Raw genomic sequence first — 24,837 nt, 5'->3', positions numbered from 1 at the left:
CCTCGCACACGACCTGCTACGGCGCGTCAAGGCGCTTGACGGGGTTGACGTCAGATTTTTGTTGATTTGTAAGGTGCACACATGTGAATCGCGATACTGGGATATCGAGCGTTGGAAGCCAAGGAAAAGGAAGGGCCATTCGCGGGGCAACTGAGCGGTCCAGGATCCTTTAAGGCCACGGCACGCTTTTGCTTATGCTTATTTCATAAGGTTATGTAGATTGTTTGTTCTCGCGCGCGGATTACAAGTGTCGAGACGATGAATAGGTGAACGCGCGACACAGGACTGAGTCCGTAATCCGCACCTTGTCTACGTCTGGTTCTAGAAGCCTGTCTGGATGCGCGTTTCTAGTTATTGCGGTGTATGCGGGCTGATTGCCGACTCACGTTCTTGGTAACCCATCTATCTGCAGCCACTTCATAAGCATACGATGGATTCGTCTCGTCTGATATAAAAGCAAGATACGTCAGATTCGAAAGCCACGTGGAAGAGGTGTCTTGCGGCTGAATGTAACTTTTTTTCATACGTCACTGCCTCCTATGACATCCTATACGATCAGTGTTGACCTGGAAAGGTCGTATCTGGATCCGCCTGCGTGTAAGTGCGTGTCTGCAGCTGATGACAGACACCAGAGGTAGGGCGGAACGACCAGTCCGGACGGCTGTCGCCGTCAGTGACACATCAACTTAAGAATGGATGTCGTTCTCAGCAAGCTGTGTTTATAGATTGCTCATTTTGGACATTGTAGACTCGTACTACCACTTTGAAGGGTGGGAAAGAATGAGATTCTCTCCCTTTCATGTCTATTCGAGCGCTCCACGCCATGCCACTGTGTAGTAGAATCATCAGGTCATGATCTTGTCGTGTAACCAGTGGACTCGCTGTCCATTTTCTTTAGAATGAATGGTGACTCAGTTGATCTAGTGTACATGTCACCGCTGTATAATTATCATCCATCAAGTTACGGGCGTATTACAGGGCAATCCATGAAGCTATAGGTGATCGTACCGATGGCAGATATACAAGCGCGACTCTGCATGAACTAATCCGCTAACTTCAAAATGCCATTATCATGGCCTTAAAAGAGGTTGCCAAAAATCATTGATGATGTGCCATGGTTGTGAGGCTGTAGTCAGTTTCACATCCACCATCCAAGGTATTTGAAAGATTCACTCTCGAGGCTTTCCTTGTTCAGATTTATGGATGCTATGGTACTCGGGATCATAAAGTTTGAGTTTGATAGCCTGACCATAGTAGTTTGCAGTATTGCAGATTTGAGCGGAAGAGCAACCCTTGCCATTGTAGTAAGAACCTTAGAACTGATTTCAGAATTGTTGATCTGGGCGACGCTAACCACCACAAGCCTTCCCTGTCCACAGCCATTGACTCCGGACTTTGCAATACTTATATGCGTACGTGGATAACCCAAAAGGCAAAAGGGGGCAGAAAGAGAACGTTTCGTTCCCGGACAGAACGTGCCATTCACTCGTAGCTGTGATACCAGTGGGAGCACGTCGACACTGTTGTGCCGAAACAATGCCTATCGTTGCCTAACAACATATGCCAGAATTCAACTAAACAATCCGACACCTAACTGAGCGTGAAAATGTTACTCACGGGTTTTAAATGGTGTGCGAATACTATCTATTTTGACTATCTTCATCTTTTTCAGCGAGTCCTCACAAAACTATAGATGCGGAAAAATGTGTTTACATATCGAGACCTAGTAAACCATTCATACATCGCTACCTACGAACAAAACCACGACTCCGATGCCATGTCTTCAACATGTAATTGGGGTTCTGGCAGAGGAGGATGCCATATAGAAACAAGCGCTCGTATCAACCAAGTACATTATGCTCTCCACGAACAGTACGAGATTGACAGGCAAACCACGACGCTGACCAGTGCCGCCACCTCATAAACTCAACAATAATCAGTAGTTCATAGCAACCCCCCTTGGTGAAGACACTTGAGCATTTGTGGCATCAACATCTCGATTCAGCAGGAAGCATAAACTACAGTAAAAGGCATTCAGCATTGAGAAATATCCACGTTATCCATAATCTCAGTCAACCCATGCACAACCAGCGATTCCAGAAATCAATGTCCATGTATAAAAACATATACTCGGTATTTGGTGTTGCAGACTAGTGATCATATCGAAAATGTAAATGGTAACCAGGTACAGCTCAACGCCCAGCCATCACGCAATTCAATGTCCACTTCCCACAACACAACCAAAAACAAACCCACAACAACCAATAATCAAACCTTCACAAGCTCGAATCCCAGCAGTAAATCAACAGCAGATACCACACCACAACTGAATCCAAAACCGGGGGGGGGGGCCGCAAACCAGCACCCAAAAACACCCCCAAACACCCCCAAACACCCCATCGTGTGTAGTGTAACCAGCCACAAAAGTCAAACGACAAAAGCACAACAACCCCCCTAAACGCCCGTCATCCCCCTCACATCACCGCAATCCCTCCGACCAGAATGTCGGAGAGTATGCCACGTACGCGCCCCCGACACGCTGAGCCGCGAACCGGATGTCGGGTCGTCGTAGCATGCGACGGGATTTCTCGTCACTTATTACAAGCAATATCCGACGCATCCATTTAGTGGGGAACGTTGGCCTGGGGTATAAGCCGACGAATCCGGCTGGGTAGCCACGCCCTAGCGACAAATCCGCAGACAACCCGCATTACGGACGGCACACATGATTGAGTACATGGCCTGTTGCGACTTCAGTTCAAAAAAAAAGCCGTATACCGCTTCACGCGCCATCCACGTCTTCGCAGTCCAAAAGTCGAGTCACGATGTGCACAGTCCGCTATCGCTAGAACATCTCAATTGAAGGAATGTGGAAAGTTTTTGACCTATGAATACGATCTCAAAGTTCATGGTGTGGTGTGTTTGGTTGATATCGATGGCTGACCCAAGTGAGAGTGTGTGTGTGTTCTTTCCGTTCCGTTCTCAGTAGCATTCAGCACACGTTCCGCCCTAAAACTTGATCAAAAGCATCCGACCATGTTATGATATTTATGGAGGTGCGTGGTCGAGACACGCCGATCCCTCCTTTAAAGCCCTTTCCCGTTCCGTCCCCATCCGCTAAACGCCGCTTCCGAATGAGATGTGTGGTTTACTCTCATGTCCAATCTTTATGGTGTGTTGTGTGTTGTATGTGGTATTTTTGGTTTCTTCATTTTGAGCCCCCAGACAAGCAATAGCAAAGGAAATTCATATAAGGAAAAGTGGTATCATCAGTTCGGTCTCTCAAGTGTTTCTTTTTGGTTCAATTCGATTGGTTTTGAGGAGTGGTGCCCTTAGACCTGAGTCGTCTCGGTCTCGGTCTCGCTCTTGGGGGTGTCCTCGTTGTCCTGGTAGGGAGGGAGGTCCTCCTGTTCGGCCATCAAGCCGGACTTCTCCTCCGCGGCGGCAGCCTCGCGGTGCGAAGACTTGCGGGAGCGGCGACGGCAGTGACGGCGGGCGAAAGGGGGCTGGCGGCGGACAAACACACGCCAGAGGCAGACGACAAAGGTGCCGACCATCATGCCAATGCTGAAGGTTTTCGTGTTAGCGGATCTCGAGAATCGAAAAAGAGGGTCACGCGACTCGGAGAGCGGGGAATGCGGCAGGGGGTGAAACACTTACATGCTAACGCTGACGCCAGCAACGATGCCGATGAGGATGGGGAGCAGAATGTGCGAGGTGATGTTCTTAGCGAGCTGACCCCAGGTGTGGTGGTGCTGTCTGAAATGGCCGTTCTTCTGAGCGTGGTGAGCGTGGTGGCCGTGGTGACCCTGACGCATCTGGCCGGGCATTCCATGGTGCTTGCGGCCACCGCAGTTCTTTCCACGCATGTTCTTCAGGATGGCGGCACGCCACTTGCAGTAGATAGTGGTGCAGGTCTCGTCGGCGGGAGTCTTGGACTCCTCCTCCTTGGGGGAGGGGGCCGAAGTCTCCGTAGTCTCGGCGGAGGCAATCATCAGCTTGCCGGTGGGGGACCTGATGAGCTTGACGTTGACGTTGGGGACGTCACTGACAAAGCTGTTGCCGACCTCGATAATCTGGAGGTCGATCTCGACGAGCTCGAGCTGTTGCTCGGCATCCTTGGCAACAGCGCGGACACCCAAGCTGTAACCCAGCTGGGGGGTGTTGGGGTCCGTCTTACGCGGATGCTTCGTGGCGGCCTCGGTGAAAGAGGGGATTTGAGGGGCGCGAAGGGCGGAGTACCAAGACGAGGCCTTGGGGTAGAGCTCGAAGTTATTGACGAGCAGGTGGTCGACACCGGCAGCGTCGGATTCGACGGAAAAGGTGAGTTCGAGGTGGTTCTCAATGTTGGTCATTGTGTGATAGCGGCCATCATGGTGTTTCATGGTCAGGGGGCAGCCGGGGCAGTCGACCTTGAGGAGCTTGCTCTGGATGCCCATAGCGGAAGAGGGCTGCTCAAAAGGGAGGGAGTTGACGATGTCTTTGTCGGCTTCGGAGATTTCGGGAATCACCACGAAGGCCTGCGTGGCCGTAATCGCCAGGCCGGCGGCGGCGAGGGATTTCAACAACATTCTGACGGTTTGTGTTCCTCTTTCGTATGAGAGAAATCGTGTTAGGTTCGGTTTTTCGTAGGGTTGACTTGAAGGTGATTTGACAAAAGGGAGAAAAAAAAGTGGCAAGGTGAAAGATGGTCGGTCAAAGGGTGGTCGTAAGGAAAAGGAAGGTTGAAGTTTCGAGGCCGGAGTGGGTGGAAGAGAGAGAGGTGCAATGACATTAGTGCTGTGTCAATGGGTGGAGTTACGTGTAAAGGGACCGGCTAGCGAATGCCTTACGCACCACGCAGCAAGGTGCCTACCCAGTAGGATGGAGATCAGGTGCAAAGTGGCGTTAGAGCGAGGGGGGGATGGGACAGATGGGACACGCTAAGGGACGAGGAGACAAGCCCAGGACGGGGTGACTGGGCTGTCACCCTCAGCGGACTTTGGCTGGCGGCTGGCAGCGGTCAACGCAATCGAGTGACTTTGTCGGAACCTACGGAGAAGAATGGGGTCTTCCTTGTATCGATAGACGGGAGGTACTTTCTAGGATGTACCTTTCTGCCTTACGGAGGAGGCTTCTGCACGCACTTTCAGCTCGAATTTTGGTGATGGGTGCCTGAGGCTGTTACCACGGCACTGAACATAGCGCTGCCGCCGTCGCGTGTCTCTGGTTCGATTATGTCATATACTTCCCCACCAACCGCAGGGGAAGCAGCAGGAAGGGACTCGATCGGTCTTGCGCAATGCTCATCTTGCCTCACCAGTCATCAGTCATCATCCAACCGCTCACCATCTCCTCACCTCCCACCCAATGACGTGCGGCTCACAACCTTCCCTTTGCCTATCCCAACCTGCAAAAAGCATGGGCGTGTCCGTGCTAGAGCCAGCCATCAGATCACCCTTCTCACGCAAACTTCCGCGCGCTTGAGTTGACTTTTTCAGCCCAATCACTGTGTTCCATCTTGTCCTTAACAAATCTAGCAAGGGGAAAACCCCCCAAAACCAAAAACCTCGCAGCTTCCTTGCATAACTTTGCTTTTCTTTTTGACAGGCATGTCGTGGTCAGAGCCCTTTATCAGAAGAGCACATGACGTCTATGGCGTAAAACTTCCACCCAGCAGCAGACTTCGATTCGTACAGGAGAACACTGCAGCTGCACTGCAGCTGCTACTTAGTAAGGCAAGCGCGGAGAAGGGAAGACATAATAGTAGAGAAGAACACTGGACAAAAAGCGTCCTTACAAGCGTCTCCTGATCTACGCTTCCTATCGATATTCAACCCAGCCCGCTCGGCCAGCAAGGGGTTTCGTATGGTCTGAAACCCCTCGTCGCCGTATCATCGTGATACAAAATGCCACAATAGCAAGAGCAGCAATAGTCAAACCCTGCACCAAGTCCCTCTTTTCTCTAGGAACTACGTGGTAATCATTGTGCCAGCCACGAGAGGGAGGCAGGGAAATTCTCGTCAGAGAGAAGAAGGTCCCGAGAGTATGGGCCTGAACTAGGTGGTAGCCTGCCTGAGTGCCCAGAAATCTAGACGTCTTCCATACCCGCCCCCGTCTCGGCAGCTGGAAATAGTGCAGATGAAATGATGTAGCTGGGCTGATGGAAGGGGTCTCTCCTGCTGATTCCTACACTACTACACTCCAGTCCAGTATTACTACTACCTACATAGTAGATCGCGTCTCATGCGTCGCCGGTGAAGACCGATGAAGGGGTATACCACCACCACGTGGTAATTATTCGTTTTATGCGCGCTTTTTATGCACTGTTGCATTGCAGGGGGGAGGGGGGAATGTGGCTGACACGAAATACGGTCACAACACCCATTCAGCTGTGAGGCTGCACCACAAGGTAGGCAGTAGGATGGGTAGCACGCTATCAACGATATCAACCATTCACACTCGGCCTGACGCATCCAGATAGCACCCGCAGGAAAATTGCTGCACAGCCACTGAAATAACCCAAACGGGAACCGATGCAGCTTCAGCCCGTTCCTCTGAGAGTAAAAGTGCATCCTATCGCAGCTCGTCAGTGGCCCACGGGTTAAGGTGTTCTGCCTCACCTTCTGCCCTACGGTAGAAAAGAAGCATACCTGCCGACATGGCAATATAACCGCGCTCCTCGTCGCGTCCTCTCGAGTGATTGCAACCAAGCTTTTGATGTTCTACATCCGCGTTCTCCAGTGTGCTTGTCTTTATCTCTGTCAACGTCAGATTTCCCTTTGGTGTTTAACCGCAGCTTGCGGGTATACCATTGCCTGACCATGGGTAAATCAACAATCCAGCACCGCTTGTTCACCTGCGTGAGATCGAAGCCCGAACAGGCCTTGAAAACAGACGCTACGAGAGTTTCCGCCGAAGGTCTGGATATTGAGCCGCCCCCGGCATATCCAGGAGACGAAACTTCCCACCAACCTTCAACCCCGCAAAAGTCAACAGACGTAGTAAACATCATAGAAAAGTTGGACCTTGCAGAGTCGACAAATGAGAAACCAGCATCTACTCCAAGTGAGCACAAAGGAGGCCCGCTGTCCCGTCCCGTTGTCATTCCACGTGTCAACCCAGGGAGCACGTTTCCCTTTGCGAGGGCGTGGGCTCCAGAACTACAGCACCACGGCGTCCCGCAGTCGGAATGGCTGAGCTTCCTTGACAGCCTCAACATCCTAACTGCCCCCCATCCAGGGGTAACAGCGGCCCAAGTAGTCGGCGTCGGCGTCGCCTTCGCTCCCTTCGAAGGCGCCGACGGCATCGCGGCTCTCATCGAAGTAGGCGCCACCGGCCTGACGTACTACATGGCGAAGGCCAAGTGCGACAAGTTCATTGACCACAAGAACGAGGAGTACTTCAACCCTCGTGGCCTTCACGCCCGCATCGTCAGCGGAAAGAGCTTGAGGAGGAACCTCGGATTGGACAAGAAGGACCCTCTGATGGCGCCACTCGGCGAAGATACACTCGATTTGACACCCCAGGATCGGTGTTTGGAATATCTCAAGGACAGAGTTTGCAAGCTCGACTTCAACATCCCCGAACCCGAACCAGAGACCAAGACAATGGCCAGATTGGCTTCATGGCGGGTGAAGCAACAGTTGAAGGATACTGACAAGAAGGCAAAGGCCGCGCGCAAGAGGTCCTGGAAGAGGTTTCAGAAAGGAAAGAAGCTGAAGGAGTGTAGGGAGGAGAAGTCACGGGTAAAGCGGATTTCTTGGGTCATCATCCAGAGTATTGAGGATTTTGAAAAGGACAAGGCCCTGATGGAAGAAGAGGCAAAGACAAAGAAGTCAAAAGAGGGTGGCGGGCGGGCGCTGTTCCCTACTCTCGCGTCGAAAAAACAGACGTCACCATCGTAAAGGGCTTTTGGGCAATCGGGTGTTGACAGTTTTCTCCAATTCTAACTCCAATATCCCTACGAGCGGTTTTCTAGAGCCGGCTAAAGTTCACTGGTGTGAATTCTTTAATCTAAAACCTTGAGTACGGGGAGAAATAATCCTAGCCGTACGAAGATCTTTCGGGAGATCCGAGGAAAGGAACAAACATTTTGCACTTAGCCCTTCATAGACCAATTTCCGAGCATGTTGTCTGAGATAGTCGCGTGCCAAGAGACCCGAGTTCTGTGATCCCTTAATTGAAGCCAATGATGTGTCGTTCCTAAAGAGCACTTTGATATTGTGAGTTGCAAGTTGTGGGTTCGCTCGAAACAAGCCGCAGGCGTGTGAGACGTTCTTTTTGATCAACTTCAAGTTCAGAACATGTCTCCTGACCCAAATCTGACAATGAGTGAGTTAATTTCCAATCAAAAATTCAAATTCACCGACCATCCCCCTGTAATTCGATCCTTCTTAGAGATCGACACCCAGCCGGAATGTTGGGTGAAGCTGTTGGCGACATTCAGGTCAGACAGTGAGAAAACATTTGCTTGCTCGGAATTGGAAATACCACTTCCTTGGTTTTACGAATGACTTATATCGGATGACGGGCTTATTTCCGAATATTAAGGAACCAGCAAACATTATCGATTGAATGTTTTGCTCACGTTGTCATCAAACTAGTCTACTACGTAGACACACGCGATACGCCAGCTGTCGACTTGGCAGGCAGTCCAATTCTTTGGATCCGTGTGTCGCGTCACGAATAGATGGCTTTCACTATCAAAGTCCAGACCCAAGGTTTGGTAAGACGCCTCCACAACGGAGACTAGACGGCGCCGTGGGGCCGAATGGTTTGACGTTGATGAGCGACCAACGGGAACTAGGACGGTGCCAATGAGAGTGAGGCTCGCAAATTGCTTTGGGTCGAACCGTCAAACTCAAAATTTTCATGGCGCTACGGCACACTTGAGTGGCTTCAAATACTGACAGTAAGTGCATCATAGTCAGCCATAGTGCATCCCTGAAGCCATTGGCTCGGAGATGACGTGCCGCGGGCCAAATGAACACGACTGAACAAAACCAGACAAATGCAGCCGCATGATTTGCTGCGCTGTGAAGGCGGCAGACCCGCGCATCCGTCGATGCGTTGTTTCGTTTCGTCCCAATATCCACGTGTGGAGGCCCAGGGCGGCAATTGAAGTTGCGTGGAGATGCCGTACTATGGCAGAGATAAAGCAGAAAGTAGTCACTGTGTGTTGATTTTTGCAGCCATGCAATGCAACAACCTGTCTAGTTCGATGCGGTGACGGCTCTTGGGACAGGGGATGGCCATTTGGGCTTGTCTCATGGTGGTCGTTTTGCCCGGACGATGCCAACCTGTCCCAAATCGGGGTTCAATTCAACAGCAGTCCCACCCAGGAGAACACATACACCGCCAGAAGCTTTCGTTGGGCAAAGTTGAAGAAATATCAACCCTTCCAATCTACATACTGGTCCCGTGGCCTCGAAAAACCAGGGAGAAACACCGGAGAAGGTGCCAAGTCGGTGTCGGTGCACTGCTCGACAAGCGGCGTCGTCCCTGTAGAAAGAGGAAAGGGTCCATACCGACAGGGACCTCACCTGGAAGAGTTGGCCCTGATACAACCAATTGTGACGGATAAAGAGAACCAAAGAGCGGGACGGCTGCTGGGGAGGGCTTTGCCCTCGAGCCATGTTCCATGCGTGCAGCATGCATCTGGCAACTGAAACGCATCTAGAACTCGGCCTGCAGTCGTTCTGCAGAACAAAAAGACGCATCTGCATCTGCGGGTTGCAGTGGATGGTCAACGGTGGGCACCTTGTTGGTAAAAGCTCCCGTGCTACCTACCAACCCGCTGTGCCCCTCTCACGGCTGATGTCCGTCTTGGTCTTGTCGGTACCACTAGAGCGATGGGTGGAGCGATGCTGACGTGAGGGCGAACCCGATTTGTTGGGCGTCGTGTACGCCAGGAAGAATGCAAGCGAATGAGGCCCGTATTCTGCTGTGCATCACGGCCAAGAAAAGAGTCCAGCATCCCCAGCGTCTGCTACGTGGTACCTGACTGGGCGCGCAAAAGATGCGACGAAGTCGACGGTGCGCGTCGTGATGCTCCTGCAGGCAGCGTGATTACAGGCACTCTCCATTCTGCGCTGCGCAGGCAGACCCCCGCTCAAATGCCTTTAAGGTAATGCTGATCAGCGTTCTGGTGCTGGGGGTGAAGGGATCCGAGACGACAAGTCATAAACGAAGGGCGGGCGCAAAACAATCAATTCCCATTCTTCCGCCATTTGCGCTCTGGGCCCGTACAAGATAGCGATGCTTGCTGTCAGGGTGTTGAGCGGCTTGTGAAAGGGCCCCGGGATACCAGTTCGCATCTGACAGCCAAATACTCGACCAAGACTCGCGAATTAGACAACAGTCTCTCTACAGTAGAGGGCGCTGTTGATCAAATGCCTCGGGGGGCAGCCGACTGGTAGGGCATCTTGAAAGCGGGGGATGGGGTTCAAAGTTGTCGGAATATTTTCCTCTCATTTTTCTCTGTGCCAGACATCAGGCCGAGGGGCGTAACGTTTCAATTCGTCCCGTCTTGGAGTTGGCTAGGGGTACCAGATCGGGGTTCTCGACAATGGTATCGGCGTACTTTCTGTGTAGTCCACTACGTAAGGTGTCGTTCGGCAGTGAGTGGTGGTGTTTGTTGGCTACTGCGGCCCCCAAATTGGCCCGTAAACATATGATCAGAGACATGTAAGACGAAAGAGGCTGGGTCGGATTGTCTGAGTTGGGAGAAGCGCGGGCTGGTGATCGCAACTTTGGGGGTCGCAGTTTGGCTGAACTGATTCTTCAAAGTTGCGCAGGCATATGTTCCAAACCGGCATGTCTTTTCTTTTTCCCGCTGCACTCCATCACACCGCCGGCACCTCTGACAGATGCAGAAAAAACGGCAAGAAGGACAGGCATACCGCAACTTGCAGGGGAAGAAAGCATCCTGTAGAGGGCTTGAATAGGATGTGTGAGAGAGAGAGATGCTGTAAGCGTGTTCTAGTGGCGTTTCTTACCTGGGTAGCCACCCCTGGTTTTTTTTTTTATCGTGACCAGGTTGGGTTGTGTGTCTTTACCACACGACACTTGCATTTTACAGTAACCTCGTGTCCATGTGTATGGTTGTACGTATGTAGTATGGTAGCAAGATGACATGGATGTCTTTCTTTTTCTCGGAAGTGATGTGACAAAGCAGTGTACAGAAAGAGAAAGCCCCTAAAGAGACAGAGGGCAATGGCGTTGGAGACCCAGGTCCCGTCAGCAATCAGTGGAGTAAGGAACCACCCCAGATCGGGCCATCTAGCCCATGGTAGCAGGGGCCCACAGTTGGGTCTGAAGGTGTGTGTGCCTGCGCTAGTGTTTCCGCTTAAACCTCTTACGCTCATCGCCGACCCACTATGCGGTCAATTGACCCACTGGCTCGACTCCGAAAAAGACAGGGGCTCAACGGAGAATCCCCCCAGCCGGGGCAGGAGCGTTGGACTAGCAGCACCTGAAGCGGGCAGAAGGTTCCTGGCGGAGTCCCCTCTTGGCAGTCAAGGCAGGCAGCGTGGGAGCGTTTTGCCGGGAATACTCGTGTTGGCGTCAGCCACAGCCTCCAATGCGAGCCGTGCTTTCCTTCCATCTTGCCAGATTTGGCGGCAGTGCTCGACCTCCTTCTATTAGTAAATTGCAACCAGGGGCAGCCGTGGCAGCCCGTGACACACATGAGGAATAGGGTCCTGCCTGACTATTGGAACTGAGCGACGCCTCACGCTTGCCAAACTGCTGATGGTGACGCTAGAAAATGACCAGTTGTTATGTGAAAGTGCTGACTGAGACGTTCTACAGTCTATCGACTTTCTCTGACTACTAAATAGTTAAATGGCTTTTCTGGAGGAGACAACAGAGGGGGGGCGTTCAGGTGTCATAAACCACCACCCCCTCCCCCGTTGTCATTTCCCTGCTACAGCTCCATATTTTTAATGTTGTCGTTTGCGCAATCCCGTCCCAAATTCTCCACGCATGTTCGCCTTTAGATAGTAGCAACCCACCACTGCACATCTCTCTCTCTTGTTGTCTGTATCCAGCAGAGAAGAATGCCACACAAAAAAGGACACACTCGAGCAAAAAATATCACACACCCCTGTGCTCGTCAGGTGGAGCATACTCTGCTCCGATGATCATGAATGGGCTGTCACTCAGGCCAGACCATATCCCAATATTGATGCCAACCCCCGGCTCCAGATCCCAACCTAGAGCAGGCCAAACCCTCTTCTGGTAAACTGCCTCCTGGACTGCGACTCTGGCTTTCCTCTTTTTGATCTCCAGGGATCCCTCCTCGCCTTCTCCTCCCCCCCATCCCTCCCCCTCTTGTTCCGCTTCGACTCCTCTTCTCGACCTCTTCGGTTGAGTCCAGTCTAGTCTTTTTTCTTCTTCTCTCTCACCTTCCCTTACAGCCATTTCCCAAGGCCCGGTTGAGAAGCGAGCAAAAGCGACAACGACCCTCGCTCGCACAGTCGAGACAAGCCAGCAGCCTTTGCTGTAAGTCGTCGGCGTAGTCAAGTCGACGCCGGTCTGTCAAAGAGCCCCGACAGGATTTACGATAACCTTCCGTGTGTTGCCGTCCGTCGCCCATCGGGGATACCTCTACTTACGCACAATACCCACGGACCCGGACGGAATCCTCACGCGCGCGCGCACTGGACGCCTTTTCAATTCTCGACTTTCTTTTTTCTCACTGTTCCTTTTCCTCGGTCGACAGCTACTGGGGAAATTCCCATTTTACTTTTTCCTTGTCAGCCCGGGACCATCGCTCTATTGTCTTGAAGACAATTACCTTTTCCCGTCCAACTACCGCCTCCAGTTTCCCCCCCCCCCCCCAAAGTAGGAGGAAACTAAACTCGGACCGCAGGTAGTTGCCATTTGCTCCCGTTACCTTGGGGGCTCCGACCTGTTCTCATTCATACTTCACACCCATCGACATCCCTACCGAACCTCACCTGTCAGTTTGCACATCATTTCGCCCATCGAATCCACTACGGGGGCCCCTCTTCGCCTGATTGTCTCTTGATCTTCAAATCTTCAGACGTCCATCACAAGGTTCCCCCAGAGAGTTGTGCTGCCTCCCCGACGCCGGACAAGCCCTGCCCGTTCCGTCTGTCTGAAACACTCTCAGTCCCTCTCACCCAGCACAGCAAGACCCAGTCAGTGTGCATCGTGCACCCATCTGCGCTCGTCTCATCGGCCGCATTTTCTCTTCTTTCCGCCGTCCAACAGAGTTGTACTCTGCTGTTGCTCTTATCGTAGCTGCTGTTGCTGCTGCACGTTGCGTCGACGCACCGGCTGGGACCTTGGTATCGAGGTTGATGCCATCATCATCACAGGATCGTCCAGTCAAATTCTCCCAACTATCGATACAACCGTCATCTTCTGCAGCCCCATCTCTCTTTTATCAACAATAGCGACAAGTATTTTGTAAGCGGACGAATCACGTTTCGCAAAATCCAACTCTCGAAACACCAACTGTACGTGACCCCCCCTCTGCGACTCCCCTTACCCGTGACCCGACTGTCCTGGTATTCCTTGCTCTGGGGGCGTGTGTGGTGTGCGTGTGTGGTTGACCCGAGGCGACCCTCCCAAATCGCCGGGAACCTCCTGCATCTGTAACCGGGCAGAATCCCTCGCACTGCGGTGCTGCCAGACAGACGTACAGTACAGTACATGCTGCTGCTCCTGCGCTACCTCAATTCTCGCCTCCCCCCCTCTCTTCCCAAACCCTTCACACTCTCTCCAGTGCTGACCTGGACCTCTCACCATAGATTGTCTGCGCCTGGTTTTTCCATTCTCTACTACTCTAATTAATTCATCTAGCATTTTGCTCTTTTCCTGCGACCGGTTTCGCGTCTGCAGTTCATTCCTTCGTCGCCTTTCCTTTCTCATTCGCCATCAACGACTGCATTTCGGCATCGCACTAGACTTCAATTCTCTCGTTCTAATAGGCCTGGTTCCTGTTTTCAATCTCACCCAGTTACACCGCTTCGCAATAGAGTTGAGCGACCTTCATTTTATATACCCACCCGCCAGTCGTTTCTGTCTGCGAAGCTGCGTCGAGTGCCTGCAGTGACCTCTACTGTCGACCCAGCTTATACGAGCCACTCTACACCGGCCAAATTTGAAGACACCCGCCGCATCAGTCAGCCATCGGAGACCCGAAGGAACTACCGCCGTGGAATCTGCACCTAGGTGATACCGCAGGGTGAATGGTTTAATATTCGTGTCTGGACGCGCAGTCATTCTGGAAAGAGAAACAGGCCAAGGGAAAGAGAGACTCTGATGTCGCTGGACCGAATTCAGGAGTACTAAATGAGTCAACCCCAATATGGAAGAGATATGGATCGACCGCCAATTGCAGGATCCGTCAAGCGGGCGAGAGAGCGGGCTCAAGCTGGATATCCGAGGGAAGATTATGCACCACCGCCGGCAACACGATTCCCAATAGTAGAAGAAGGCCCAGACAGTCCCACAGATGTCTCACCGCCACCGAGCCGTCAGAACGTCGAACCATCCCCGTCCCGAATTCCGAGACCGTTGCCCCCGGCCGCGCTACAGAACAGAGACGGGGGCGTCAGCATGGCCATATCGCGGCCGACTCAAATTCCCCAGTGGCCGTTACCTGGACCCATCCCGTCCCCATCACCCGAAGCAGAACCGTATCGACCTCCCCCAGGCCGGGGACCGCCCCCTCAACGGCCGCCGCGCCCGAGCAGGGTGCCTTCGATCCTAGACAGTTCACGAGTGCAGGATCACACTCCCGTGTTTCAATACACACCACAACTTGGACGAGAATCGACGCTGAGCCAAGATGCCTCCTCCGCACCACTTACACCGTCATCGAGACACACGCAGTCGTCATTATCGTCTGTCGGATCGATTCCAGACTTTCCTTTGCCGGCCGCCCTTCCCCCGGCCGCACTTCCTCCTCCCGGTCCGCCTCCACCGATTGCTCTTCCGAGACGGAGCGTCACCCTCGGACCACCGCCTTCGTCTCGCCGAGGCGACTCGTCATTCTACTCGAACGCCTCCTTCGTTTCCCCGATTCCCGAAGAAAGCCCCCGGTCCAGGTCACATACATCCTTTGCATCCAGCGCAGCTATGCCAGAGAGCTGGGGTAGTCAATCGCCAGGATTCAGCCCAGGCTATCCAGATGAGTTTTACGAGGACGACGCCTACTCCACCGAAGATGAGAACAGCCAGATGAGCAGAGGGACCACGTCACCTTATGGTGACGGTGGCGACGAAAGCAAACTCGTGAGGAGTGCGAGCGTTGGCAAGATGCAGAAACCGGCCATTGTGATGAACCGGGGTGCCAGTGGCGGTGATCCGATGCCGCAGGAGGCGCTCCGCCCGACACCATCACCCCTCCAAAACCAACTTCCACATAGCCCCTTCGACAACGGCACGGGCTATGTCGAGGGATCCAGCTCGTCGGGGACTGTTCCTACAATGGCAGCGACAGCAAGCACTCCGTCACTAACTGCTAACGCAATGCTGGGTGCCTTTGCTGCTGCTAGCGCAACAGATCCGGCCGAAATGAGAAAAGTGACACCGTCACCACGGCCATATAGCCGTTTGTCGGCGATTAGACGGCCACCTAAATTGGGACTCGACATGGATTCTGTCAGACAAATGGAGTCTAGAGGTAGCATGACTAGCTTGCCGGACCTCATTAAGCGTGCTACTCGGTTGGCTGCCCTCATCGACCGAGGACGCAGACCTGCCAGCAGGTTCGACATGGACGGAGAATGGCCCGACGAGAAGGCGTTTGGGCGTGAGGGGGAGGTTCAGATGTCCGGTGCGACTGGTAAGTCCAAAAGTTCTTGCAAGCCATAATAGCCAGCTAACTAACCAAGGAACAGCAGCTGAGAAACACCAGTCAGGGCTCTCTGACATGTTGGCTGCTTTTCCCCCGCCGGCAACTACCCCCAATCCTCCTAATCGCGGCAGTTGGTTCAGACGTGGTTCTACTGGTTCTTGGCCTCTGGCACCAGGGAGCCGAGAGAGTACTCCACAGAACATCACTCGTGCAATGGCTGCGAGATCCTCGCCATTGGCCCGGCTCGATTCCAATAGTGATGAAGGTTCTGTCAAGCGCCGCAGAAGATGCTGCGGCCTCCCCCTCTGGGCGTTCATTCTTATCGTCATTCTGGTTTTGGGCATCATTGCCGCAGCAATCATCGTTCCACTGGAGTTTTTCGTCTTCCGGAAGAATCGCGCAGGTAGCACCCCCACCGCCGAGCCGGCTTTGACTCAGTGTCAGAACCAGCTCAAGTGCGAGAATGGCGGCACCAATGTCATCTCACAAAACGTCTGCTCATGTATTTGTACAAACGGATTTACTGGGCAGACTTGCGCAGTGGCCGGAGCTACAGGTTGCACCACGACAAATCTTGCGGGATCATCTAATATCAATAATGTCACCCTCGGCCAGGCGATACCTCGGCTCCTGCAGCAGTCACAGACAAACTTCACGATCCCCCTAGACGGGACCGACATTTTGGCCAAGTTCAACACGGAGAGTCTGTCGTGCATCGCGCAGAACTCGCTCGTCACCTTCGATGGGCGCTCAACTCGCCAGGGCACTCCGCAGTCCGGGCAAGTGGTTGCCAACGCGGACGTGAACGCTGATGGTTTCGTTCCCGTTCAAATCATCACTCTCCTACCTGGCCAAGCAACAACAATCACGTTCAATGCAATCCAGACCGGAGCCGTCATCGGGCCATCTGGTAACATCGTGGGCGGATTCACCACGCTCACAGGCCCGTTCCGCGTCACGACGATTTATGCGTCCAGTTCGACCATGTGGGCCACGATTCCTATGCCGCCTAAGCCGACCACGGTCCCGTCAGTTCCTGTTGTGACGCCTACCTTACCGCCGCCTGCGACCTCGGCGCCGCCTACGTCAACGAAGTCACAGGATCCTATCCTCCCTTCAAACCCAGTATCTTCCGCGCCGGCAGCACCCACGCCTACTTTTACGACGACGGAAGAGACGCTTGACTTTGCGCGAGTGTCAGTACTGCTCATCCTTCAGAAGCAGAACCTCATGGCAGCAACCACGGCGCAAACTGTCCTTCAGCGTTTCTTCTCAGCCGCCGACCAGGGAAGCCGGCAGCAGAACGGTGGTGTTCCGCTGAGCCAGGCCCTGAACGTCACGCTTGGTGGGGGCAACTCGGTAGACTTGGTCCACTTCCTCATTACAATTCCCGGAGGTGTTTCGAATAGTACGGCTAGCTAAGGATGTTGTCGACTTTGCAGGAGCTCATTGTCGTGGGGCTTTTGCTATAATACTGGCGTGAGAGATTCATAGATGGTCGTTGACGGCGTGTCGAGGGGACTTTTAAAAAAAAAGGATGTATATAGTCATGCTTAATGAGGCGATGATCTGCTCGCTCATAAGAGACGAGCAGTATGGGAAATTTGGAGACACGCCGGACGACCATCTTGTGTAAAAGTCAGAGTTTTCTTTTTTATTTAGTTTTTCCAAGCGGAGGATATTGGCACGCATAGCGTCTCGTTGTGTACGAGTAGTCAGCGAAGGCGTTGAGATTGCGGGGGAAGCCGAGAAGCTGTGCAGATCCATATACCACCATTGATAGCGAAATCAAGACATAATCAGTTCTACGGCGATGTCTATTAATCTCTCCCCGTCTCTTCATCTGTGAGTGAAGTCAAGTCTAGCTACAATCTAGCCATCGGCCTACTGTGGACAGAAAGGTGTATACATCTAGCCGGTGGGGGACCGAGGGGGGAAAAGCGGTTACGCATGAGATGTGTTTTCACGAGATTTAGTGGAGAGAGAGAGAGAGAAAGAGAGAGAGAGAGAAAGAGAGAGAGAGAGAAAGAGAGAGAGAGAAAGAGAGAGTAGGGAGGTACTCTTTGCTTGCGTCTCACACGATGGATGGATGGCGTTGGTAAATATTCCGCGGGCACCCGTCTCAAAGTCCAGTGGAGCCATCCTTGTTCATTTTTCTTTCTTTCTTTCTTTCTTCTGCTTCTTTCCCTTCTAGAGGATCCATACTATCGGACAGGATCGTCGGGATCTCCGCGGAAGGGATAAATCTCGCCTGGTCTATTGGGGGGGGGGGGGGGGGGGGGGGGGGGGGGGGAAGGTGAGCACTGGCACAGACAGACAGGTACGGCAAGGTGCTCCGTAGAAGGATGTTAGCGCGAGGGGCCGTTGTCGTCGTCGTCGACGTTGGTATGTGACGCTTAGGGGATTGTATCCGAGAATCCAGTTATTCATATATTTATTTTTATCTTTTTTTCTTTTGTAAGTGATGACGATTATGTTGTTTCGATTGTTTGGCTACAATTGTGGTATGATGAACCAGTCTAGTAGGCTTCGTTTGGGGGAAGAGGGCAGAGGAGAGCCACACTACGGAGATTGGGTGGATTGATTTGAGTTGTTTTGGGGCGCTGGAGGGAGAGTGGTAAGGTGAGGACGCTCCATAAATGAAGCTTTGCGAGGGGAGGTTTTAGTGGTGGGTTAGGTAGTGTGGTTTTCATGTTGATTGGGGATAATATTTATGTAACAGTGTTTTTTTTTTTTTTTTCCCTTGCTTCGTTACTTGGTTGTTTAATGAATTCTTTTACGGGAGTCTGATGACTTGGTCTTGTTCTTCTTGTTAGGGGGATGGTTTGCTGGTTATCTATAGATAGAAAACTGGATAGGGCTTGGGTGGGATGTGGATTTTGGTCGTTCGATCGTTGGTCTTATGTGATTAGGTATCACCGTGAGATCGGAGAAGAGAGGGGTTTAAATGTGGGAATAGGGAGTGTTGGATAGCAGAAATGGCGATGATGCTACAAAGTAGCAAACTGACACGGCCGGGCACACGCGATAGTGACCGGGCAAGATTAGTAAAATGGTAGTTTTTTTTTTCTGCTGTTTGATTTTATTGTGGACTGGGCTTTTTAGGTTCAAGATTCAAATGAGGCCGAGCCGAGGGGAAGTTGCGATGTGCGGGAGGGTAAAGGGCGCTAAGACAGATCCAGGACAGCGCACTTTTTGTTCCCTTGCCCTTCCTTACTTTTCCCACCTTCTTCACTCACCCACCAAACTCTTGGGATGTCACCGTTCCTGGGTTTACTTTAAAATTTCCGAGAGAAAAAAACAAGAGTTGAAGACCATTTATTTGTTTCTTGGCAGAATAAGAAGGGTCTTGTTTGCTTATTCTCTACACCGTTTCACCTACAAGAAAACCAACTCGCCTATTCTCGTCCATATAAGTCGCCAGTAACCAAGAGACCCTCTTCCTCCTCGCTGCCCAGAGTCCCAGTTCCACCGCACTCGTCTGCCGGACAGGGTGCCACCGTAGGGTCGCGTTTGTGGCACTCAGCGACCCTTACCCTAGCCCAGCCCGGTCTACATCCTGCAGTCCTGCAGGGGAGTCGCATTTGGTAGGGAACACAGCCCCTCCAGGCGCGTGGTGTGAGTGGTGTTGGTGTGCAATGTGGGGATCCCCGGGCGGTTTTCTCTTGGGCCGGTCGGGTCGGTGTCGCTTTTTTTATTCTCTTGGGCGGGGGAGTAAAGTGAAGCGTTGTGCCAGGTAGGGCATTCGGTCAATCAGGTCGCGACTCCTCGTCTGCCGTGGCCCCTCCGTTCGCTCAATCCCCCTCCCTTGGGGGGAGATGTTCTAACCCCCTTTCTAGGCGCAGATGTGCCCCAGCAGGGTACCTGCCTCCTCCTCCCCTGTTGTCCCCATTCGCCATCGCCTTTCGCAATAGAAATGGGGCACTTTTCTAGCAAGGATTGTGGTTTTGACACTGAGTGGGAGGGCAGACAAGGTGGGTGCATAGCAGTTCGTGCTAGGTGGGAAGGGAGTTTGGGTCAGAAAGCTGTCAATCAGTGTCGTCGGGTGTCTTGAAACCCGTCACCCCATCATCCGTCCCCCCAAATCCTGGCACCGCCTGTGGCCTGCGAGTGGTTGAATGAGTGAGGGACTTTAGTAGACAGTCCACTGTGCGGGAATAAATCTGCTGCAAATCTGACAAGACAGACAGGCAGGCTTGCTCAGCCTGCTTCCACCGTTGAAACCGGCTGATGGCTGACGCAGTGAAGAAGCTAAGATGAGAGAGGAGCGCAAACTAGGACGCAACCATCATACCGCAGCCGGCGTGGCCTGTCAGAGTACGAGCAAGCTCCTCTAAGGGGGGAATTAGTCTAGACTGTAGACTCACTTTAACCGTCCTGCGGATTCCCGCCCAGCCAGCCGGCTCCCCCCTTTGATACGCGCCACCGAGGCTGTGAAGCCGCTTTCTACTGAGTGAAGCTGGAAGGGGTGGGAAGACGATAGTTACGGTGGTAAAGGTGAGCACGGTAGCAGTAGAGTCCACTTTGGCCCAGCAAGCCGCAGTGGATGCTGCCTGAGTGGTTGAGTTCCCGGTTGGTTGTTGGCAAAAAAGCTGATGCTGCAGCATCCAACCAGCACCCATCCTGCCTGCGCCCATCCTGGCGCTGACCTGCTTTCCAAGGTGGGCTGCCCGCAGTCCAGGTGACCCCTTCCTTACCTTTCTTCCTTCCCGTCCCTCAATCTCATTCTACCCGTTGCTCATCTCTTTTTGCCTTTTTTCTTTTTTTTTTTCTTGCTCTTATTCTCCTTCCAATCTTGTTCACTCATTACTGTACACTGAGGAGGAGGGTGCTCGATACACGGCAGTCGCTTGCTCACTCTCTACTCACGAGTTCAACTCCCGAGCAGCGTTCTGTTCCTCCTCACGCTACATCTGCGCCGCTCATCACATTGAATTGGAGAAAGGTTATTGGTGGTGACCTTCGACGCGCTCTATAACACCACTTGCAAGTCGCGACCAACCGATACATCACCTTGAGCCCATCTGAGCTTCTCCGACCACCTGTGTGACTATCGAAGACGGACCCCGAAGTCGAAGCCCGACGTCAACTTGAACCATATTTCATCTCACCAGACGCCTCACTCAAACTCATATCTCTACTACATCAGGCGATAACCTCGTCGTCCATCGTCCGCCATGGCGTATAACCACCACCCATCGGACTCAATTTCCAACGCCGCATATCCCTCCGACTCGTCCTACACACCCGGTCATCACCCCTCCAGCTCAATCTCCAATGCCGCCTACCCGCAAGATTCTTCCTACCGTCCGTCAGCTCCTACCTCGCACCCCGACGACAAGCTCGCCATGCCCGAGGCTCGGTACTCCCAGTCTTACAACACCGGCCCCGCGATGGGCGGCAGCCGGCAGGCTCCTACAGCACCCTACCCTCAATATCCTCCGGCAGCACAATCCCCTAGCTGGGGCCAACCGAGCCCGACCCACGATCCGCTGTTAGGCCCGTACTCGCCCGGCCGCGGAAGTGTGACCCCGTGGAGCCCCGACGGCATGTCAGCTGCGAACCCGAACCTGCCCCCGCCGCCGCCGTATGACCCCTCCCGACCGGGCACAGGAGCAGCAACGGGAGCGAGCACGCCCAGGGACCCTGTCTCCCCGAACCAGTCCGAGAGCGCGCTTACCGGACAGCATGGGGCGCGGGATGCGCGACCAGGAAGCAATTACGCAGGCACACCACAGCAAACTCCAGCGCCGGCCGCGGCGCACATCGCAGACATCCCCGCCCACAACAACGGGGAACGCCCGCGCACGTATCTGCAGTCCATGACGGGCGGAATGCCCGCTTACGGAAACAGTCCCGGCGGCCTTGGGCCGGTGGCCAAGGCGAGGAGGAAGAGGAAGCAAAAGCTCGGCATCCTCGCCGCTATCCTCTGCGCCGTGTTGCTGTTCCTCATTGCGCTGATTGTCGGCGTGTTAGTCGGCGTGGTGAAGGTGAATGTCAAGGATAAGGAAGACAAGCCGCCTCCACATGGACCCCCGCGGTTCTAGATGGAGCGTATATCGCCGACGTTGCTTGCTGGGTTGGGATATAAGAGAAAGGTCACTTTACACACGAATCCGCCAAGATGGGCGGTGGGACATACGGACTTTGCCCCGTTTTGACGTTACTTCACCAATACCCCGTTACTTTACGTACTTTTCTCCCTTTTTTTTTCTTCTTTCTTCTTTGTATACATACCCCCCGCCGAACCTGTATTTTTCCTTTCGTTCTTTCGCCCTTCGTGTCATCGGCTAAGCGGTGCGGTGGAAGCTGGAAGATTGAGACTGGTAAAAGCGACGTTTTAATGCTTGGTTAATTTAGGGCAAACGGAGTACGACGAGGAAGGGGGTTTCCATATGCCAGGCGTGTTTCACAGCCAGATGTTTGGCTGCGCATTTATAGACGAAGATTAGAGGTTCGCGGGTCCTGCGGCCATGAGATTGGAATGAATGAAGCGTCTGTTGTTCAAGTCTTCCTGGTTCTTGGTGCTTTTTTCTGTTCCTACTCGGCTGCTTGCCTTGGTGGATGACTGCTTGAGCCACATTCGTGCTGAAGCCGGTGAGAATGTGTGTGCCTGCTTCTGGCTGGAACCTCAAGGCTACTCGCCAGCAAGACTGACTGATGTGTTGTATCCTCGGTTTCCACTCATCAGCAACAACCTGAACCTGTCACCACGGGCATGAAGATCATGCATGGGAGAACATGCTCCGTAAACGTCAGGGGTTGTTGATATGACAAAACATGGACCGATAGCTACTCCTCACCATCGCCTACTGCGCATCCTCTTCCAGCACGGAAGATGCCAACGGCCGATATTCAAACCTCCCCATCCGACAGTTCGTCTCGTTTTGTATGGTATACCAAAATCACCTTATTCAGACTACATGCCGTCAGCCGGAAGGGGCACTGCATTTTTTGTCGCATTGACCACATCCAGATCAGAGCGGTAGAGTGTTTTCCCTGCTTTGTACGGGCGGAAAACGGACTGAGGGCGATGTCATTGTTGTTGAGACGACGCGGCATCCGATCCTTGAGACGATGGCGGGTAGTCTTGTCGGGGTGCGGATGGCGCAGGTGTTCTTTTGCGTACGGGGTACATTGGAGGAGATGAAGACAACAAACAAAAGGGACGACGATCCGGTTCTGGAGGGGGACGGCGTTTCCAGTCAAGTGTGAGGTTATGTGAGGCTTGAAGGGGGGGGGGCAAGCCTTGGTCGTCCTGTTTGTTCCCCTGGATCTCACTCTTTTTTGTCTGTTTGGGCACGGTCCCTTCCGCGTACATCTAAGCTCTCCCGCTGTCCGTGCATACGCAAACAGGCCTGGTCTGCTTCCCTCCCGACTTTTTTGATCTCGTCGTTCGTTTTAGTGCCAGACGAATTTGGAAATTCAAGTTACTGGGCAAACACTTCCCGGCTCATCTTCTCGATGTTACCCGCGGCATGGGGTGGCCGCATGCGCCGCGGTGTCTAGGCTTGAAGGGGGGACATTTACTCTTTGATCTGAGCTCACCTTGGTCTGCGATGATATGAAAGTTTCGTCCGGGTGATTGGGCCCCGAGTGGACAAACGGATTTGAAATGACAAGATGGGAGTTCAGCTGTGGCGATGAGCCGGATTATGCGGACCAAGTATAGCGAACCTTCATGTGAATGAGGCTGGATCTGACAACGGCGACAGAGTCATCTGATGGGTTATCAAGAAGCTAAATCAACATTTCAGGTTCTACGTCTTTTCCGGTAGTTCAGGGGTAGAACGAGGGGACAGTGCCGCAGAAGACAAGAAAGATGTTCCGGTCACGGAGCCGGCTTGGCATCCGCCGCCAGTGATGAGACAGGCTCAGGTAGACACATACACTGACCACGGCAGGCTTAGCTCACGCTTATACTCGCAGATGAAGAGAATGAATGGCGTTGGCTGGAAAAGATAAGCATCTTGAACTTTGGTCGACGTGTATATCCACCTCAGTCAACCGTCTTCGGAGTATTCTTGGCTCAATACTTGGAATAAGACGCTTGGGCAGTGGACCAGCGACGTAAATATGTCGGTAGAAGCCACGGTTCCCGGTTCATTAACTGCAGGCGTTGGCTGGTGTCGGGAAAGTAATGGTATTCTTGTCTCGACAAGGAGAAAACGCAGGCTACGATTGTTGTCAGAAAGACCATACAATCACAACATTTACCTGTTATCGAGGCATTAAGATCCCTATCTTATACAAGAACAACACGAAAATGTTATGCATATTGCTTCTTAATGTGCGCAACCCTTCTATCCGTGTATCCATGGCCGGCAAATAGAGCAATAAAGAACAGAGCACCGTCACGCAAGTCCCTCCGCCGCCTCGACTCCGGTATCTTACATTTGTTTGATAGCTTTTACATCAATAACGAGTAATCCAATAGGGGCTTGAGAGACACCCAGATGAACACATCCCCCACCCTTCCAAATTACATACAACTGCTGAGTCCCATACGGCCTATTTAACCTGCTACAGTCTTACATATCAAATCCAAGTTGGGTGACACAAAACCTCCGGCTAGCCGTTATATAAAAGTAGATAATGCTCTGATGTGCCCGATACCTAAGCTCGGAGTCCTTTGGACACTAGGAAGTCGACAAAGGGTACCGTATAGAGGTCGCCGAGTTTGAGGTAGCAGTAGTCCCACGTAATTCGCCTGTGGCCCGCGATACAACGTGAGTTTTACCTCTATTCATACCCCTGTTCATACAAACATACACGGGATCTCATTGGAGGACAATGTGTCTATGAGTTTTGCCGCTTAAATATTAGATTGAGTAAAAAAAAAAAAAGGCAGACGAAGAGGTTATATGAAGGTCAGTTGCTCATGTGTCCACCGCCTTGACTCAACAGGAAACAAGAAGAAGCGCCACCGAGACGTGGTTATACAACAGATCTCGCGGACAGCACACAGACACTCTCCATTCAGCCTGGCGTGGGGCAGACACCAACACCAACGACTGGCC

The 24,837-nt window shown here is 52.7% G+C and overlaps 4 protein-coding genes across 4 annotated transcripts; 3 read left to right on the top strand and 1 right to left on the bottom strand.

Annotated features, from left to right (window-relative positions):
- Nucleotides 1-3,332: 3,332 nt before the first annotated feature.
- On the bottom strand, nucleotides 3,333-4,571 carry CTRU02_207385 (uncharacterized protein; the record flags this gene model as incomplete). The annotated part of the gene is made up of 2 exons (XM_036719227.1): nucleotides 3,333-3,567; nucleotides 3,661-4,571. The coding sequence occupies 2 exons, from the start codon at nucleotides 4,569-4,571 to the stop codon at nucleotides 3,333-3,335; spliced, it is 1,146 nt and encodes a 381-aa protein (XP_036588934.1).
- Nucleotides 4,572-6,803: 2,232 nt separating this feature from the next.
- Nucleotides 6,804-7,886, top strand: CTRU02_207384 (uncharacterized protein; the record flags this gene model as incomplete). Its single annotated transcript, XM_036719228.1, has 1 exon — nucleotides 6,804-7,886. The coding sequence occupies one exon, from the start codon at nucleotides 6,804-6,806 to the stop codon at nucleotides 7,884-7,886; it is 1,083 nt and encodes a 360-aa protein (XP_036588935.1).
- Nucleotides 7,887-14,334: 6,448 nt separating this feature from the next.
- On the top strand, nucleotides 14,335-17,239 carry CTRU02_207383 (uncharacterized protein; the record flags this gene model as incomplete). The annotated part of the gene is made up of 2 exons (XM_070204882.1): nucleotides 14,335-15,805; nucleotides 15,855-17,239. The coding sequence occupies 2 exons, from the start codon at nucleotides 14,335-14,337 to the stop codon at nucleotides 17,237-17,239; spliced, it is 2,856 nt and encodes a 951-aa protein (XP_070061415.1).
- Nucleotides 17,240-20,994: 3,755 nt separating this feature from the next.
- On the top strand, nucleotides 20,995-21,864 carry CTRU02_207382 (uncharacterized protein; the record flags this gene model as incomplete). Its single annotated transcript, XM_036719231.1, has 1 exon — nucleotides 20,995-21,864. The coding sequence occupies one exon, from the start codon at nucleotides 20,995-20,997 to the stop codon at nucleotides 21,862-21,864; it is 870 nt and encodes a 289-aa protein (XP_036588937.1).
- Nucleotides 21,865-24,837: the final 2,973 nt, after the last annotated feature.

This window comes from Colletotrichum truncatum (assembly GCF_014235925.2).
Source record: "Colletotrichum truncatum strain CMES1059 chromosome Unknown Contig_0004, whole genome shotgun sequence".
Lineage (NCBI taxonomy): Eukaryota > Fungi > Ascomycota > Sordariomycetes > Glomerellales > Glomerellaceae > Colletotrichum > Colletotrichum truncatum.
The sequence above is the reverse complement of the archived record's forward strand: the minus strand, read 5'-3'. Positions and strand labels throughout refer to the sequence as shown.